Here is a 17,618-nt window from a genome sequence, read left to right as displayed (position 1 = left end):
CCAACGTAAATGCAACTCAACATCTACGTCATCCTCTTCCTTCTCTCCTTTTGCATCATCTCTCACCGTCGCTCTCCCTCCTCATCCATAATAGTCATCCACGGCCTCTAACGACATCGCTGGCCGTCACAATCGAAAATATAACTATGACGTTGAAAGTACCTTTTTGCTTATCATTTTCATGCTTCTATCAATAAAACTGATAACGTTAAGGTAAATGAAGCTAAATGTTTCACTTTTATAATTATATGAATTTTAATGTCAAAATTTTAAATCTAGGGATCGAAATACTAAAGAAGTCTAACTATACGAGGTAATATATAATTAGCTCTCTTATACACTGGTGCGATGGAAGGACTCCTAATGTGATTGGGCGAAGGGGTATCTCAAGCGTGTTGCGTGTCTCCCCTCCACCCACACAACTTATTTGACCATCTTTGTTGCTATCTATAAGTCACCTCTTGCTTCACTAGTTAAGATCAAACTTCATATCAACTCGATTTGATTGGAATCGAATTGAACTTTGATTTGAAAAAAATTGAGTCTAATTCGTACTCAACAAAATCGTTTCTATTTTTAAAGACATTATCGATAAAAAAATAATTTCAACATATCACATGTTGAAAATAAAAAAAAAATTAAAATTATTTTTTTCATCACTTTCTTATTAATCTAGCATGTGATATCACGGATTATATTTTTCATGCAATTGACGAAATGAAATTATTTATTTGGCTTTCAAAACTATATAGATCCTAAATATAATTTTTTAAAAAAAATTTAAATATAGTCTATGGATATGGTCAGCTAATAGAGTCTTAAGGATAGATGGAAATATGGGATTAGCCCTTTTTCACACAGAGTAAGTTGCCCCTATGCTGGGGTAAACTCATCTTATTTTCACCTCCAAGAAATCCAGTTTTTGGTTTAATCAGCTGATAACAGCCAAAGCATTAGCTAATAGGATGAGGTTTGACCTCGACAAGTTCATATCGCCCAAACCATTTGGTTTGGGCTGCAACATCTATCCCCCAAACAATTTGTTGATATCATCTTGATTATCAATGAGTGGTGGATGAATCAAAATGATCCATTAGGAATACATTATCCAAAATGAACTTCCCTGATCGTTCTTTTCTCGTCTTGCAACAACAGATCACATCTCTCACAACAAAATAGATCGGACTTTGCAGGAGTCATCGATGCATCGGACTCCATTCAACTCATTCATATGTTCAAAGCAAAGGATTAATTCCCTCAAAAATAGAGAGGAGCTATATCTATGATGTTTTAGGAAAAGAAGATCTCAGGAGTGATAAGTCTCAACATGTTCTACTGTGTTAGATGACATTTTGGGCTCTGGTGCTGAAGGAGCTGTTTGTACCCATCAAACTCGTCCACAAATAAAAGTATCCTTTCTCTGACACAAAAAGAAGAAAAAGCAAAAGTTGAATAAGGCAGAGAAGAGCTCAATACTGAAACCCTACATCTAGTATCTTCCTGCTTAATGTCCAATAAGAACAATTATGCAAACACAAAATAGCATTTTTGATATATATGGTGAATTAGATCTGTGAAATATGCATTCGAGCTGTTTGCAAATGATGTAATTATATAGACTTCTCGGTAGTAGACTGAATGAACTAGTTAGCCTTTATGGTGAATTCAGTAAAATAAGACAGAAGATATGCATTGATTGTCACAAGTTCTATAACTGCAAAGCCACAACTTTTGTTCGGAAAAGAACACCAAAATTATCTCGCAATATAAAGTATAGCCATCCACCAGAAAAAAATAAAAATTCAAAGTTTTATGTGCGATTATCTAAAGCCCTTCCACCACATACCTCAAAGTAATCATGCAGCAAAAGATTCACAAAGCCCGCAACCATAATACATTAAATTCGTCTTCAGATTCAAGTAAACTGTGCAACAAAACAATAAGAGCCTTTTAAGTGTGACACTTGCCTTTGCAGTAGCAGTCTCTTTAGCTGACTTGTATCAGCCACGCCCACGCCCTCCACCTGTGAATTTGAAGTCCATCATAAAAGATCATGAGCATGAAAAGGGCAGATTGGGTTCGTCATCCATATAACTATTAAAAGGGCACAAAAAGGGCCGATTGGGTTTCATCATCCAGATAACTATTAAATGCATGGACGAAATCAGTGAATGATTACCTCTGACACCACCACCTTTACCACCAGCTCCACCCCTTCCACGACCACCGCCTTTGCTGCTTCCATCATCTTGACCACGTCCAATGCCTTTGGCAGGCCTCCCACTGGTATCGTCTCTACCTCTTCCCCTTCCGCGACCAACACCAGGTGGCTTCCTATCTGCAGCAAGAACATCCAAGAAATGAAAATAGCACCAGATGTTGAACACGAAGAAAAACTGCATTCCGACACTGCATGGACTCTCAAATAGAACTGCCAGCTATCCAGTTCAAGTTGAAATTAGACCGCCAATATATGGTTTGCTCCTTAGCCTAGGATCTGAACCAATACAATCCTTAACTATCAGACTAAAAACAGCACATGAGGTTGGGCTTGCTTAATATTTTGTTTTTGACCTTTGTCCAATATGAAATTATCTACTATGCTATGTTTCACACACCTTCATATTCACACTAAAGCCTTAAAACAGGATGACATGTATGTCCCACTTTGTGACACACCATGGTCCATGGTGACAACTGCCCACCAGAGTGGTAAATGAAAAAGACGTGCCACACATTATATCATATGAAAAAGATTGGGAGCCAAAAGAGCAACAACTTCATTTTCTTCATCTACTGTCCTTATTTTTGGTATACAGTAGTCATCCATGAAAAAGATGTGCTACACATTATATCATATGAACTCATGAATTAACATGGACATCAAGAATCTCACAGTAGCTTAGGTTTATAAATAATTCTAAAGCATAAAGAATCTCAAAAATTACCAGTGCGACTCTTGCTGGTTTCTTCTTGTACCTTATCAATCACCTAGAACAGCAAAAGTTACAATCAATCAAATTGTCGGTCATGAAACATATTTTCATAATAATTCAAATTAACAAAGTGCTTATTGCAGACACATCAGCTACTACATATAGTAGTAAAAAAACCTCGCACAGATAAGAAACCAAAAAGAAAAAAAGAAAAGAACATCAACAAATATGTGGCTTTCAACAATATATTTAACAAGACACGAAAGAAGGAAACCTATGTTTGTGAAATAAAAATAATTTAAAGGCAAAGGGGTTTAGAAGCATGTCAAAAATATCGTCCGTGGAAATATCATAGCTTGCCCCAAAAAACAGAACTGTGGAAGAAGAAATGTGTCCATAAGTGAAGGGTTGTTCGTATGATTCTCATCAAAGAATACATAATTTATACATCTCCAGTTTTGAATGTTTTAAGAATGTTCAAAGTGGGCACATGGATATTGTGCAAATCAATATGTGGTGGTCCCAACATCTCTCACTTGTTCTCTTAATCTTGCAGCAGTTCTTCCATCATATGTAGCCTTTGAATAGGGACAAGGTACATATTCTTCCAATTTTGAGACTTAAATCTCAACAAAAAATTATATATTTTGTTGGGACAAGAATAAGAATATTAAGCAAAGTTATAGATTAAAAAACTGTGAATAGTGGAAGTGACTGATGCCCACTACAATTGCATAATGTTAATGTCACAAGTATATCGCTACAATCAATCAGGAATATTCATGGTGACTTGTACTCAGTGTTATTCATAGAAATGACAAATACAATATGCATAGTGTCAACTTCAATCACATTTACAGGTTTGCATCCCAAAATCATAAGTGCTCTAAGGAATAGTGAATTCCCATAGAAAGCAGCACCACTTTGACACTCATATAGATGAGTTCTTCAAGGACATTCAAACCCTCTTTGAAGGCTATGGACAGAGTGAAGCTCTTCCTCTCAAATTGCAGGATAGCACTGCACATCATATGAATGATTATAGAAATTATTTAAGTGCTCAACAATTTGTTCTTACCGAATGAACCTTTTCTTTGGGTACCCAATCACAAGGTTAGATTGTCAAGATGACATGCGATGTGGCCAACCTCATTCCCCTTGATTTTTTATTATTTCTCCAAAGATTCCCATAGTTGAATAATCAGTTAGGTTATTATTAGATCACACATGATTAATAAAAATAGAGCCTTGATCCAATAACTAAATTCTTTCATGCCTCACGTGGATCGATCTGATGGGCTTTCTATTGTAGGGTTTTCCCTTGGCCATAGCAAAAGCTGCTTAGCTATAGCAATGCATGCAATAGAATTTTTGCAGGTAGACTCTTGAGCCAGTCTGCTTCCCCCTTTGAGAATAATAGGGTATTCTCAAAGGGCTGACTAGAAGAACATACATTTCATGAAGATTTAGGGCCGACTCAAAAGAGGAAAGATATTTTAAATGATGCATCTTGAACCCCTAAAATGTTATCCGGATCTATACGATTTACTTTTATCTCAACTACTAGAAACCTGCAAGCTTAACTACTTTAGGAATTTCCTATAAATTCACTAACTATAACTTTTGTAGCTAATTCCCTCATTTTGGTACATACATATAGCTAGCCTAGCAAGATATCCCTAAACTCTAAAGTACCTTTAAACTTGTTGTTCTATTTTTTCAAAGCTCATAAGAGGTCTTGTCACTTTACTCATAAGGAACTCAGATTTAACATGCAGAAAGTCACACAAACCCCCATACACTAAAAGGTTTGAAACTAACAAATTGAACATTAACCATATCATTGTCTTCTTTTTACCCATTCCAGAGCTCCATTCCATTAAGGTGCGTAAGAGGCAGTAACTTCACAGATAAAACCATGAACTTCACAAAACCTAGCAAGCATAGAGGTATACTCATCATCCCTATTTGATTGAACATTTTTATTTTCCTTTTTAAAAAAATTTCAGCTTCAAGTTTATACCATAAATATTTTAAGCTTCATCTTTAAATATTATTAAATATACATTGGAAATTTTTTAAATATTTAATAAAAGTTATAAAAGAATATTTTACAACCATGAGAGAGAATATCATACATATCATGAACCGCTGTTTCACCTGGACCACTACAAAATGGGTGATACATATCGGTCCAATTATGAACTCATACACAAACCACCCCAGCTTTGAGCAGTCCACTTCGATCTATTAAAAAATAATAATTAATGTTCTTTAGGGCTCGATTCATGAGCCTTTTTCAGGCTTTCTTCCTTCAGTCATTTGTTGCTCAGCATGCACCACCAACAGGTACACTTACTCCTCTCCTCTTTCTCTTCACAGGGGCAGTTCACTCCGACCCATTAAAAAAAATAATTAATACTCCTTAAGGCTAGTGCTCACCTCCTTCAGTTGTCCACCTCAAACTGTGCACCGCCAACGAGCATACTTCCCTCCTCTTCCTCCTACCCCTCTCCCTCCACTGCCTCCTCTTCTTTCTACCCCTGCCTTCCTTCTCCTTCATCCTCCTTCCTCATCCTCTTCCTCCATCACCCCTTCCTATTCTCCTTCTTCCTCTTCGAGTCACCATTACATTGGTGTATAGGGGTTAGTACACAGGTGCCGATCGATCCGACCAACGACCAATATGGGTCTGATACTTGAAACGACATTCCTTGATATGTGATATCATTATGAATAAGTTAAAGAAGTTATGTATGCCTCTCATCAGGCTCCCACCCTCTTCCCTCCCTATTCACCAGCAACCCCACCACTGTCATCCTCACTCTCCTTTACTCTCCCTTCTCTTCTCTCCTCTCTCTGAGGCCAACACTCGTTGCTGCCACCCTCTTCCCTCCCTAATCAACTCTCCTCTCTCATCTTTCCTCTCTCAAAAGCCAACAACTATCACCACCACTGCCCTCCCTCTTCTCTCCTCTCTTTGCTGCCCTCCTTTGTCATCCCCCCTCTGCCTCTTCCACATATTCTCCCCTCTTTGTGACCTAAGGCTCTGATGAATTGATGATTACTCTAGTTATTGCAACTATGCCTCCACCTACTACTGAATCTCTCAACCTATATTGCCATCTAGCTTTGCAATTGCCATCTAAGGCACTAATTGTCTATCAGTACTATAACTAATTGAAATTCTACCTTAATAGGAGGCCAAATAATCTATACAACTATATCAGAAACATAAGTAGTTATAAAGATCATGGGTTTCAACCCAGGCTCACAAGATATTTGTTGTGAACCAAAACATATTTAGCAAGTGTTCATTTCCAGATTCATAAAGAAAAAAAAAAAAAAAAAAGAGGACCTGGCACCAATTACATGGCCAACTATAGCAAGTTTCCAGCTGATCTTTGTTATTCAGTCTAATATAAACTATGCAGAAAAGTTTCTTCAATCAGCAGGCATAAAACGTTCAATCTGAATACTTCCATCCGGACTATATCTACCACATCTGATAGCTTGTAGCCAAAGAAAAAAGACAAGGCAAAGCAGTCAACCTAATGGAAAGACAGAATGACAGATCCACATTTTTATCACAAGATTATGATGCATACCTCGTCTGGAACTCGAAGATACTTAATGGTATTCCCACGAATATAACACTCAGGCATCCTCCAAAAGCGATCACCATCCTACAACCAGAATGACATCCTATAAGAAACATGAATATGAGCCACACCATCAAAATTCCAAAACTGAAAACAAAGAACAAAATAGACGAAAATAAGAAAGAAAAAAGCTTTTACCTTTGAGGTACAAATAACCTCACGGAGGTGTATATTCATCCAGGTGTCGCAGTTCACCAAGTGACCATTGTAAGTCTCCCCGTTCTTCAACTCCACCAGCTGCCCATCAAAACGCCACATCAAACACGAGCACTACCGACAAAGTAGCAAAAAACCTAAGACGAAAACGAGAGAAGCTAAAGACACCCGATCCTCTTACCATAGGATGCCCTTGTGCTGTCTTGAGAAGTGATAGCGGAAGCTGAAGCGTAGTGGCAAGAAGTCAACATCAACATCTGTCGCAGAAGAATTCACCAAAGAGAAAAGAAAACTAGAGATAAATTACCATCCTTGCGAGACACGACGATCAGATCAACAAAAGATCGGAAGAACAAGCGACCAAAAGGATGAGACGCGGCCGCGATTCCGGCGACCGTCGAGCGGAGATGGATGCGATCGACGTGGTCCGTGGCCACGGAACCCAGAATGAGACGATGAAATAATTAGGCGCAAAACCCTAGTTATAACGACGATTCAAGCCGGACCGTCGCTCACCGGCCCGCATGGGTCCGGGTTGGTCTATTTTGATTAGTGTCGGTGGATAATTTATATTCTCGCGCCAACCCAAAAATAATAATAATATTATCATCAATATATTTTTTTTCCCATTTTTATTATTTTATAAATATAATTAATATATATTAATTAGGATGCTTATATTATCATAATTTATTTATATTGAATGAGTCAGAAAATGAATAAGATATATACTTATGTGAATAGAATTTCTAATGAATTACAATTGAGCCCGATCCAAAACCAAAGAGAGACAAATGAACAGTCTGATTTGGTCTTGATCCGACCTACATCAGGAGAATTGATGCTGCCCAAAGCACTAAGGGCTATTGATTGTGGAACTTGAGATGCTTCCCTCAATGTCAAGGAGGGTTTTGATATGATCATTTCGATACTAAAATTATTATTTTTTTAATTATTATTTTTTAAGGTGAGTAAGGGGTAGCTGTTTGTCTTTGTCTTTTATAATCGATCTTTTCAACGAACAAAAAATATTATTTATTTTGATTTTACTAACATGACATATTTGTCGATTGGCTCTTTCTCATTTTCGAACACATGATCATCACGTGTTAGGCTCTAAATGAAAAAAAGAGAGGATAATATGATATTATAATAATCAGTGTCTGCCGTACCGAAGCGTACCGGTCCGCCAGGTACTCGGTACGCGGACCGCCCTGTACCGCTACAGTGCTACAGTACTACATTGTAGCACTGCTACAATATCGGTACACCAAGGTGTACTGCTCGGTACGCCGGTACCGTACCGTACCGAGCCCGGGTCGAAACTCCAGTACGGTACAGTATGGCGGACCTTGATAATAATTATTATAATTTAGTTTAACTCATAAACATATTGACCTTGATAAGAATGTGCGATCAAATCCCATGTATATAGCCTAAAGCAGCCCCGTAATCCGTTTGAAAAAGATTAAAAATAAAAACTTGTAACATACATCTATATCGTCGTAAGAATATAAAAGATCCTAATGGGATAGCATCACTAAAAGAATATCACTAAAAAAATTGGGAAAATATATTTTTTTAGTAAGTTATTATTTAGTATCATCATCAGCTTCGCAAATTTTCCAGGCATCAACTTTTCTTCAAGGTCATCTATATGAGTAAATCAAGGCAGCATTATTTGAAAATATCTCTGAATATTAATTTGTAATCTCAATTTTTATACTCATATCAAATACAAAATCATCAATATAAAGAGCAATGATGATTATACTTGAGCATGTTTTTGTTTTTGGTACAAAGTAGATTCACCTTATGATCATTTCTTCAATCCATTTAAGTGTTTTTTTCAACTTATGTAGTATACTTTCATGACTTTCACATAAATATTTTCGTCTAGTTCTTCATTCAGAAAATATTAATTTTACATCAAGTTGATATAATAATCATCATCTATGAGCTGCTGAAGTAATAAAAGTTATAATGTTACCAAGGTGTGTGACTAATACAAATGCCTCATCATATTAATTAAATAATATTGTAAATAATATTTTATCATCAACTTTGCAATGTTTCTTTCACCACCACAAAAAGAAAAAATATTTCTTTCAAGGTTTATCATAATTCATAGGTGTTATTTTTTAATTACATTAATCTTTTTTTTATGGTTTTCTTTTTTTTCTTGAGCTTCTTGAGCTTTCACCACAATTAAATCATCCACTTTGATCCACCAACCTTCTGATACTGCACATGACCTTCATTCAATGGAGGGAAAGCAATGAAGTGCAAGAACAAATTAAAATTTTAGTTTCTTTATTTGAATCATGAAAAAGACCGAATAACACATAATTTAAGAGCAATCAACATTAAGAAAGCATTCAATCTCATGCAGTTGGAAACTCCTAAACTTACTGATGGAATAAATAACCTCTAGTAGCAATTAGATAAGCTGTAGTTATCATAACAAGCAGCTTCAGTACACTTACCAATTACCTGGTGTCTGCATTAGGAGTTGGTATAGGCAAAGGCAGAGGGCTATGCTATTCTGACACTTGAGAGTAGCAATCAAACACTTTCTCTTTATGTAGGTATAATTAAACAAAAATATGATTATGAACATAGCTATTATGTTCTACTCATATCACTGACAAGAATATTTAAGAGTACTCAAAAGTGTAAAAATTGTGCCAAGCCGAGAATACGATACTCTCTTGGTCTCTGTCACTCTTCCTGTTGAACTTGTTCTTACATATAAGAGTTTTTAGGCAATAAAGCAACATAGCATGTTGGTCAATTTCCTCTGCAGTGGTAAAAAGAATTTTCTTTATCATGCCACAAATTTCAACAGATTAAAGAGGGAAAGGATGCCACTATCTCTAACCATTCTAATGAACTGTAGCCCTCAAATGGACAAAAGAAGTTTCATCTGACCGAAACATCACAGGAATCTTCCCTATGTCCTACATCATACAAGTAGAGTTTTCCTACTTCTATCACTCTTTGGGAATCAGTTGACATCTGGTGAAGGAATCTTAAACCTCCCCTTCATCCTCTATTAAGATTAGAGTCCAAAACTTGCAATTCCTTAGCCAGTAAGAATCAATCAAGAAGAAGAAAATATCTTATTTTCCATCCTCATTAATCGAAATTACTTCACATTCTCCAAATGTTGAAGGCTTTTCTTTTTCTTTTGCCAGAAAGGAGTTCATATCAATCTGAAACATGAATCTATCTCATCTCAACAAACAGACAACTGATATCAAAACAAGATCCAGAAAAAGACAGATAAAAGAGGAGAAAAGACTAATATTTCAAGAACCAAAACAACCAGAATGAGATGCAAGTCAATCTGCTAACATCGCAGTTAATGAACGAGAGCTCAGTTCACTGAATCGACAGAGAAGCTGCAGTCGTTGTACTCAGTGGTGATCAGTAAGACTGCAATTGTTACAACACAAAACTTTTGAACCATGCCTCAAGCCAAGGCGTCTCCCCTGACCTATGCATCTGATCATGGTTAATGCTGACAATTTCTAGTTCTAGATGATTAATGTCAAACCTACTGGCAAGCATTTTTCTTCAACCATTGGGTTCCCCAGTTCAGGTTTTGCTCTTTATGTTTCATGGATACAACTAGGTTTGTGAGCTCCTTCATGCTGTAGTTCAGTATACAATGTTTGTCTTTGTTGTAATGTTGCTCCTGTTATTGAAAGCCAAACTCAAACAAGAATCAATTAAGTGCCTACCTACTAGAGAAGCTCAATGAGACTCTTAGTTAATATTTCATAAAGCAAATTACATCATACACGTATGGAGACTGTGGATAACACCAAAGACCTTAGCTTCTAAATCCACAAAATATAGTTGCTATCTTAAGAAAATACTGCAATCAATTTGCTGGGTAATATGTAATCAGTACATGGTCAGTTCACCCTCCATTTGCTTATGAAGGAGAATGATGACAAGGCCAAGTGAGTTCTTCAAGTTGTTTTTCTCTTTTAGTCTGACATTTCACAATTAAGTAAGCTTTACAGAGATCAATTAATATGTAGATCTTTCACTGAAATATTATACTCAGCATAGAAGGGTCATAATGTATACTCCTACTGTTACTACCATTTGGTAGCAAAAGAAACATTTTTAGGATCTCACATGTGAGAGAACAAACAAAGAGCTTTCATGTTAAATCTGGGTTTAACTAAAAAGAAACTTATACTTTATTCTTGGCGAAGAATTTGATTCTTATTCGTGAACATAAGCAATGAGTGCCGGGTCACATAATCTTGCCTTTGTTATTTTCTGTGTTCATATTTTTATTATTGATTTTCTTATTGTTCTTTTGGTATTAACTATTAAGGCCTTCTTTCCCCCAATTCTTGAACAATGAAGCTATTACAGGAGCCTGAAGGTAATTTCATTGCCCATTTTATCTAGTTTAGCAAGCACAATAACAATTCCTGAAGCAGTGGAATACTTGGCGAAGCTCAGTTCTTTTTCTCTACAGAGATCTAAATCTACTGAACTCCAAGTAGATCCCTCAATTAGCAGATGAAACCTAAGTGGATAAAACTATAACACAAGATAAAGAAAGGCTTATGAACTGAAGAACAAGAAATGAGTTCTATTAGACACTGCTTATTTTGACACTTCATCAAACACCTGAGGGTCCTTAAACAAGCCATCATGCAACACCAGCCTACTGCACACGCAAACCATCAAACCTTGACTTAGATTCTGAGGTCAACAAAGAAACAATCACCTCATCTTTCTTCGCTATGTTGGTTGCTACTTCATCTGTTCAGCTTCTAGTCCTCGTAGGTGCGGCACTCGTCGGTCTCAGGGTTGTCCTTGCAGTACTCCTCCAGGGGATCACTGGTCTTGAGCTTGTCCCTGGCGTGGCTGGCCGCCGCGCTCAGCTCCTCAACCTCGTCCCACGCCGCGGCGCACTCCCCGCTCGCCGCGTCCTCCGCGCACGTCTCCTCCGCTTTCTTGATGCTCTCCACCACCTTCTCCGATATGTTCGGCGGCGTGGACGGCGAGCTTGCCACCAGCACCAGCCGGCGGGAGGACGCTCGGCGGCGGCTGGCCCATGGAAGGCGGAGCATCCCTTTAGACAGCTGTGGTTTTGGGAGCTCCGCCTTCGAGGAGACGACGCCTCGGGCGGAGGTGCTCACACCGGCGGGTGCCGTCGCCATGGCTAATCTCTCCGTGACTACACTAACAGTGATGGTGATAAGGGAGATTTCTTAATTGGTCTGAGAAGCCAGGGAGGACACACAATCCTTATCCTCTAACAGCCAATGGGATTGTACCACGTATGCCAAAAATTAGATATGTAATATGATCTCTTAATTTATCATCGCTTCATATTGATGCATTAGCCAGTCTCAAGGAGTTTACGGTTCGACTAGACCAATTAACCCAATCCTTAACCGGTCTAATTGGTCGGTGGCCTCTCCACTCTCGCTTTCGTTAGCTTTCTTCTCGATCCCAAACGCCAACTCTAATTAGGGCTTCTCCACCTCGCCCTCCATTTACCGGAGTTCGACTCAAGCCCCAGTCATTCGATTCTATCTCTCCACGATCTCGCGACAGACATGTCGAAGAGGAAGTTTGGCTTCGAGGGGTTCGGCATCAACCGCCCCGCCACCTACAACTTCGAGCGCGCGTCGGCACCGCAGCGTCTCTACGTCCCCCCTTCGTCCCGTGTCGGTGGCCACGACAACCACGAGGACGCTGACCTCGACAACATTGAGTACGACCAGTCTGACGCCCCCGACCAGTCGCCCCCTAACGGAGGCGATGGCGATGGCGCCGGCGACGGAGACGGCGAGATCGACCCCCTCGACGCATTCATGGAGGGCATTCAGGAGGAGATCCGCGCGCCTCCGCCGGGCTCCGCGAAGCCCAAGGATAAGGGCGATAAGTACAACGAGGAGGACGATGATGATCCCGTCGAGAGCTTCTTGCGGTCGAAGAAGGACGCAGGATTGACTCTGGCATCGGAGGTTCTTCACGCTGGGTATGAGTCGGACGAGGAGGTGTATGCGGCAGCGAAGGCGGTGGATGCAGGGATGATTGAGTATGACTCGGATGACAATCCCATTGTCGTGGATAAGAGGAAGATTGAGCCGATTCCGGCACTGGACCATAGCAATATAGACTATGAGCCTTTTAACAAGGACTTTTACGAGGAGAAACCGTCAATATCAGGTAAAGTTTGTAGCTTTTCTGCTGTTCTTGATGACCGAGTTAAGGTCAATTATGGTCGTATCACTTTTCGGGGTGAATTGTAATGTTATTTTCTGTTGTGCTAATGGATGCCTATGGCTGCTTGTTATTAGAGTTTTTACTATACTATAAGATTTAGGTTGAAACATGAGGCTTTATGGGTGTTTGAAACTTAACATGATTCATGGAATGAGATATACTAACCAAACTGTCTGCTAAGGATAGACTTTTGATACTGAAACAATATGAAACTCGATTTTGATGTTCTGGAGAATGTACTTAAGATCCTCAGCTTTTATCAAACTGTCTGAGATGCTGAGATATGTTGAAAATAACATTATGATGAGAAGTAATACTAGTAGTTTGGTCTCTGCCGCTCATTCTTTTAAATAATATTAAAATGTTTTCTTTTTTTCTATTTAAAGTACATGACTCTTCCTTGTTTCACTAAGTATTTCTTTCACATGAGGTTAGTTGTCAGTTAAATCCACCTCTCTTGAGCAGCGTCACTTCATATGGTTATAAATTTTATGATTGTCTGCTGTAATATGATTATTCCATCATTAATCCTCATAAGGTGTAGATTTAAAGTCTTAAACACTTTAGCATTTTTGTAGCTTTTAGTTAAATCATCGTGTATTGGTCTTGTTTCAAAGACTTGTCTGCAGCAGTTTCCAAAGCTAAGAAGGTCTTATCAGCTCTGTAATTGTTAACTTAGTATTGTCTTTCAAGGCGCTATGTAAGAGCTAGTGTATAGTAAAGATACTCTAAATCATGTATTTAATATCTTTTTTTTTATAGGAATGAGTGATCAAGATGTCACCGAATATCAGAAAAGTTTAGCTATACGTGTCTCAGGTTTTGATGTGCCGAAGCCAATCAAACTCTTCGAAGATTGTGGGTTTCCTACTGCATTAATGGGTGCGATAACAAAGCAGGGCTATGAGAAGCCAACAACAATACAATGTCAGGCTCTGCCCATTGTACTTTCTGGTATAGACATTATTGGCATTGCAAAAACAGGTTCTGGTAAAACTGCTGCTTTTGTTCTTCCTATGATTGTCCATATTCTGGATCAGCCTGAACTTGACAAAGGCGAGGGTCCTATAGGCGTAATATGTGCTCCTACAAGGGAGTTAGCACATCAAATATTTCTAGAAACTAAGAAGTTTGCCAAACCTTACGGAATATGTGTTGCTGCTGTGTATGGTGGAGTGTCCAAACTTGATCAGTTCAAAGAACTTAAGGCAGGTTGTGAAATAGTTGTTGCCACCCCGGGGAGACTGATAGACTTGCTGAAGATGAAGGCTGTTACAATGGTTAGGGCAACTTATCTTGTACTAGATGAAGCTGATCGGATGTTTGATCTTGGCTTTGAGCCACAGATACGATCTATTGTTGGTCAAATTAGACCAGATCGACAGACTTTACTTTTCTCAGCGACTATGCCGTACAAAGTTGAACGTTTAGCAAGAGAAATTCTCTCCGATCCTTCAAGGGTTACAGTTGGTGAGGTGGGAATGGCCAACGAGGACATTACTCAAGTTGTTAATGTAATTCCTTCTGATGCTGAGAAGATGCCTTGGCTTCTTGAGAGGCTACCTGGAATGGTTGATGATGGGGATGTTCTTGTATTTGCCTCGAAGAAGACTACAGTGGATGAGATTGAAGGTCAGTTGATTCAGAAAGGATTTAAAGTTGCAGCGCTTCATGGGGATAAGGACCAGGCCTCCCGCATGGACATTTTACAAAAGTTCAAATCAGGCATTTATCATGTCCTTGTTGCAACTGACGTGGCTGCCCGTGGACTTGACATAAAGTCAATTAAATCGGTTGTTAACTTTGATATTGCTAGAGATATGGATATGCATGTCCATCGGATTGGTAGAACAGGCCGTGCTGGGGATAAAGATGGGACCGCATACACACTTATCACACAAAAGGAAGCACGTTTTGCAGGTGAATTAGTCAACAGCTTGATTGCTGCTGGTCAAGATGTCCCTACAGAGTTGATGGATCTTGCTATGAAGGTATGCCTTTAAAATTTTTGATTTATCGTTTATGGACTTCGATTAGTTAACATAGGAGCATGTACTGGATCCTCAAATTTGCACATGTTCTGTAAAATTCTGCATCTTGGCATGCTGGGTCAGGTCGAAGGACTGTCCTAACTCATCGTAACTCTGGATGCACCCTGTCCTAGTCCAAACAATCAAACCTGAAGTTGTGCTTTTGTTCAAAACTAACTCGACCAGGTCATCACAAACTAAATTCAAGTAGATTTTTTATTTAAACAATGAAACCTGATGCCGGCTTTTTTTGTTCGCCAGCTAAACCCAAGCCAACATTAATTCTATAAAATATAATTGCATGCTGAAACAAAATACAGTTTGGAGTCGGTGGGTGTGCACTTAGAACACTGTTGAGTATTTATTCTGCATGTCATTTGTTTTATAATGCATCAACTAATCAGCTAAAAACTCAAATTCTGAACCTAAACAGATGTGAATTTTCTTCCATCCATCTTGTTTCTTGAAGGTGTTGCTGTTTGATTTTCCTATCTGATTCTTTTTAGAAATATTAACCTAGCTGTATCCTTTGATTCATTTTTCTTTTGAAGACATGTAACCTTTTGTTCTCGAGAACAAGTATATGCTTGGAAGGTGTTATGTCAAGTTAGATCTTTTTTTTTTTTTTTGCAAAATATGTTCATTGAGGTTTCAATTGAATTCAGGATGGGAGGTTCAGGGCCAAACGTGATGCAAGAAAAGGATCTGGTATGTGTATATAGATTACTGCATGTGATTCCAAGGAGTAGAAAGTCCATATTTTTATTGTTTCCATGCTTGTTACTTTTACATGATTTCTATTATATTAAACATTTTTTTGGCATAACTTTCAGTAATTTGAAGAAACCTTTTCTCAGGTGGAAAGAGAGGGGCAGGCAGAGGAAAAGGTGGCAGCGGAAGTGGGCGAGGTGTGCGTGGTGTTGATTATGGACTTGGCATTGGTTACAATCCTGAGTCAGCAAATGCAGCACCATCTCATTCTGTTCAGAGTCGGTCAGCTGCTGTCAATTCATTGAAAACCGGAATGATGGCACAATTCAAAAGCAATTTTGTTGCTGCCTCTTCTAATTCTAAGGTTCCTATATCCTCTAGCACAAAACCAGCTTTACGGGGCTTTGTTTCTGGCGGTTCAATTGGTGGAGAGGCATTTAAAGCACAGTCAGTAGCCGTTCCTGCCTTTGGCGATGAAGGAAGCAGAATCGTGAATGGGAATCAGAAAGGCTCTGAAAGGTTAGCCTCCAGAAATTGATTTAATTTATTTTTAAGGATGCATTTACACATCTACCAAACTGCAAAATCATGATAATCTTGACTTTAATTGTTTTACTTTTGGTGCACTATGATGATTCGAGGAGTTGATATTTCCAGTTTCGTGATATTTTTCCTCCACTTCCTGCTTCACAATTAAAAACCTTCTAGGAAATTTCACCCAGTAGAATTTAGAGTGGCTGAAAGTTGGTAAATGAAATTTGAAATGTCGGCCTTTTAAGATTTATACCATGGTTAAGGGTTCTGATTATGCACTTCACAAAATAACTTTTTTGCTACTGTGTATTATATGTCGATTCTTTTTGATCGGTTGTTTTTCTTGATTGCAGTTCTCGAGATAGGCCCAGAGAAAGAAAGCGGCCTTCGGGGTGGGATCATTGAGCTTTTGTTTAAAATTTTCCAATGTATCGGTAAACATCGTGCTGTAAATTGTTAATCTAGTCATGCGATGGCATGATTAATTGATACCTAATGCGTTTAAATGTACTTGCTTCTGCAATTATCAAGATTAATTTTTCAGCCAGATACTACATTTCTTTCTGCATATGCTGGTAATGTGCAGACCCAATACTACATCAGTTGAAACATTATCCTGACATTTGAAAGTGCCTGCTCTGTGATTGCATTCCGTGCTTTATGGGTGGTACACAATTCTCTGGCTCGTTCCTACAAATCTTTGAAAGCATTAGTGATATTGGAGTTTCCTCGTATAGAATCAGACGTATCGTCGTTGTTGCATGTTTTGAACCGTGGCATATTAATACTATAAGAGTATAAAAGTAGCAATTAACTTTTGACGGGGTCTTTTTTTTTTGTTTTAATAAGATTCGACCAAGTGAAAATTGTGAATGACACGATTACCATTATGTGTGAGGGTTAATTGCAGCTCATGTACTTAGATTGTGGTTTCTGTGTTTAAAAAATTTATATTAAGATTTTTATAATTTTAAAAATGAAATAAATAATCTTATTTATCTTATAACGTTGTCAGTTATATTGATGAAAAATACAGCATGTTTTTTTTCATCAATTATTTTTTTTCATAGATAAAAAAAAATAAAATTATTTTTTTTATTTTTTACGATGAGCAACTTGGTGAGTGTGTTGTCGGTCATGAAGAGGAGTTGGATAGGGTTGGAGACCGCATAGTCAAAGATAACCTCCATAGAGGTGTCGGTGAGATCGAGAAGGCGAAGGCTCTCATAAAGAGGGGAGGCCTAGTTGCCTTGCCTCTTGGTTCGCGTCTTGTTGCATCATCGGGATGCTTAGGGTCAGTGCAGCCCCTCCTCGTAGCG

At 38.4% G+C, this 17,618-nt stretch overlaps 3 protein-coding genes across 3 annotated transcripts; 1 reads left to right on the top strand and 2 right to left on the bottom strand.

Moving 5' to 3' along the window:
* Window positions 1-1,054: 1,054 nt before the first annotated feature.
* LOC103987176 (probable U6 snRNA-associated Sm-like protein LSm4) lies at window positions 1,055-7,208 on the bottom strand. The gene is made up of 8 exons (XM_009405410.3): window positions 7,062-7,208; window positions 6,936-6,977; window positions 6,737-6,835; window positions 6,545-6,622; window positions 2,949-2,991; window positions 2,180-2,338; window positions 1,968-2,023; window positions 1,055-1,420 (listed from the first exon to the last, which is right to left on the bottom strand). Exons 1-7 carry the CDS (start codon window positions 7,062-7,064, stop codon window positions 2,001-2,003), a joined length of 447 nt encoding a protein of 148 aa, XP_009403685.1. The 5' UTR covers window positions 7,065-7,208; the 3' UTR covers window positions 1,055-1,420; window positions 1,968-2,000.
* A 4,128-nt stretch (window positions 7,209-11,336) lies between these two features.
* On the bottom strand, window positions 11,337-11,989 carry LOC135621168 (calvin cycle protein CP12-1, chloroplastic-like). Its single transcript, XM_065123427.1, has one exon. It carries the CDS (start codon window positions 11,947-11,949, stop codon window positions 11,560-11,562), a length of 390 nt encoding a protein of 129 aa, XP_064979499.1. The 5' UTR covers window positions 11,950-11,989; the 3' UTR covers window positions 11,337-11,559.
* A 148-nt stretch (window positions 11,990-12,137) lies between these two features.
* LOC135621016 (DEAD-box ATP-dependent RNA helicase 24-like) lies at window positions 12,138-16,846 on the top strand. Its single transcript, XM_065123418.1, has 5 exons — window positions 12,138-12,967; window positions 13,787-15,015; window positions 15,720-15,762; window positions 15,912-16,284; window positions 16,653-16,846. The coding sequence occupies exons 1-5, from the start codon at window positions 12,352-12,354 to the stop codon at window positions 16,702-16,704; spliced, it is 2,313 nt and encodes a 770-aa protein (XP_064979490.1). The 5' UTR covers window positions 12,138-12,351; the 3' UTR covers window positions 16,705-16,846.
* The last annotated feature ends 772 nt before the right edge of the window (window positions 16,847-17,618 follow it).

Source organism: Musa acuminata, chromosome BXJ1-1 (assembly GCF_036884655.1).
Source record: "Musa acuminata AAA Group cultivar baxijiao chromosome BXJ1-1, Cavendish_Baxijiao_AAA, whole genome shotgun sequence".
In the NCBI taxonomy this organism is placed as follows: Eukaryota; Viridiplantae; Streptophyta; class Magnoliopsida; order Zingiberales; family Musaceae; genus Musa; species Musa acuminata.
This window is presented reverse-complemented; position numbering and strand designations above follow the sequence as displayed.

Excerpts from the sequence above, each read along its gene's own strand:
- LOC103987176 (XM_009405410.3), bottom strand. Across the intron at positions 2,339-2,948 it reads AACCAGCAAGAGTCGCACTG|ATAGGAAGCCACCTGGTGTT; the intron begins GTAATTTTTGAG and ends TTCTTGCTGCAG. Across the intron at positions 2,024-2,179 it reads TAAAGGTGGTGGTGTCAGAG|GTGGAGGGCGTGGGCGTGGC; the intron begins GTAATCATTCAC and ends TCAAATTCACAG.
- LOC135621168 (XM_065123427.1), bottom strand. The coding sequence starts at position 11,949 with ATGGCGACGGCACCCGCCGGTGTGAGCACCTCCGCCCGAGGCGTCGTC.
- LOC135621016 (XM_065123418.1), top strand. The coding sequence starts at position 12,352 with ATGTCGAAGAGGAAGTTTGGCTTCGAGGGGTTCGGCATCAACCGCCCC. Across the intron at positions 12,968-13,786 it reads GGAGAAACCGTCAATATCAG|GAATGAGTGATCAAGATGTC; the intron begins GTAAAGTTTGTA and ends TTTTTTTTATAG. Across the intron at positions 15,016-15,719 it reads TGATGGATCTTGCTATGAAG|GATGGGAGGTTCAGGGCCAA; the intron begins GTATGCCTTTAA and ends AATTGAATTCAG.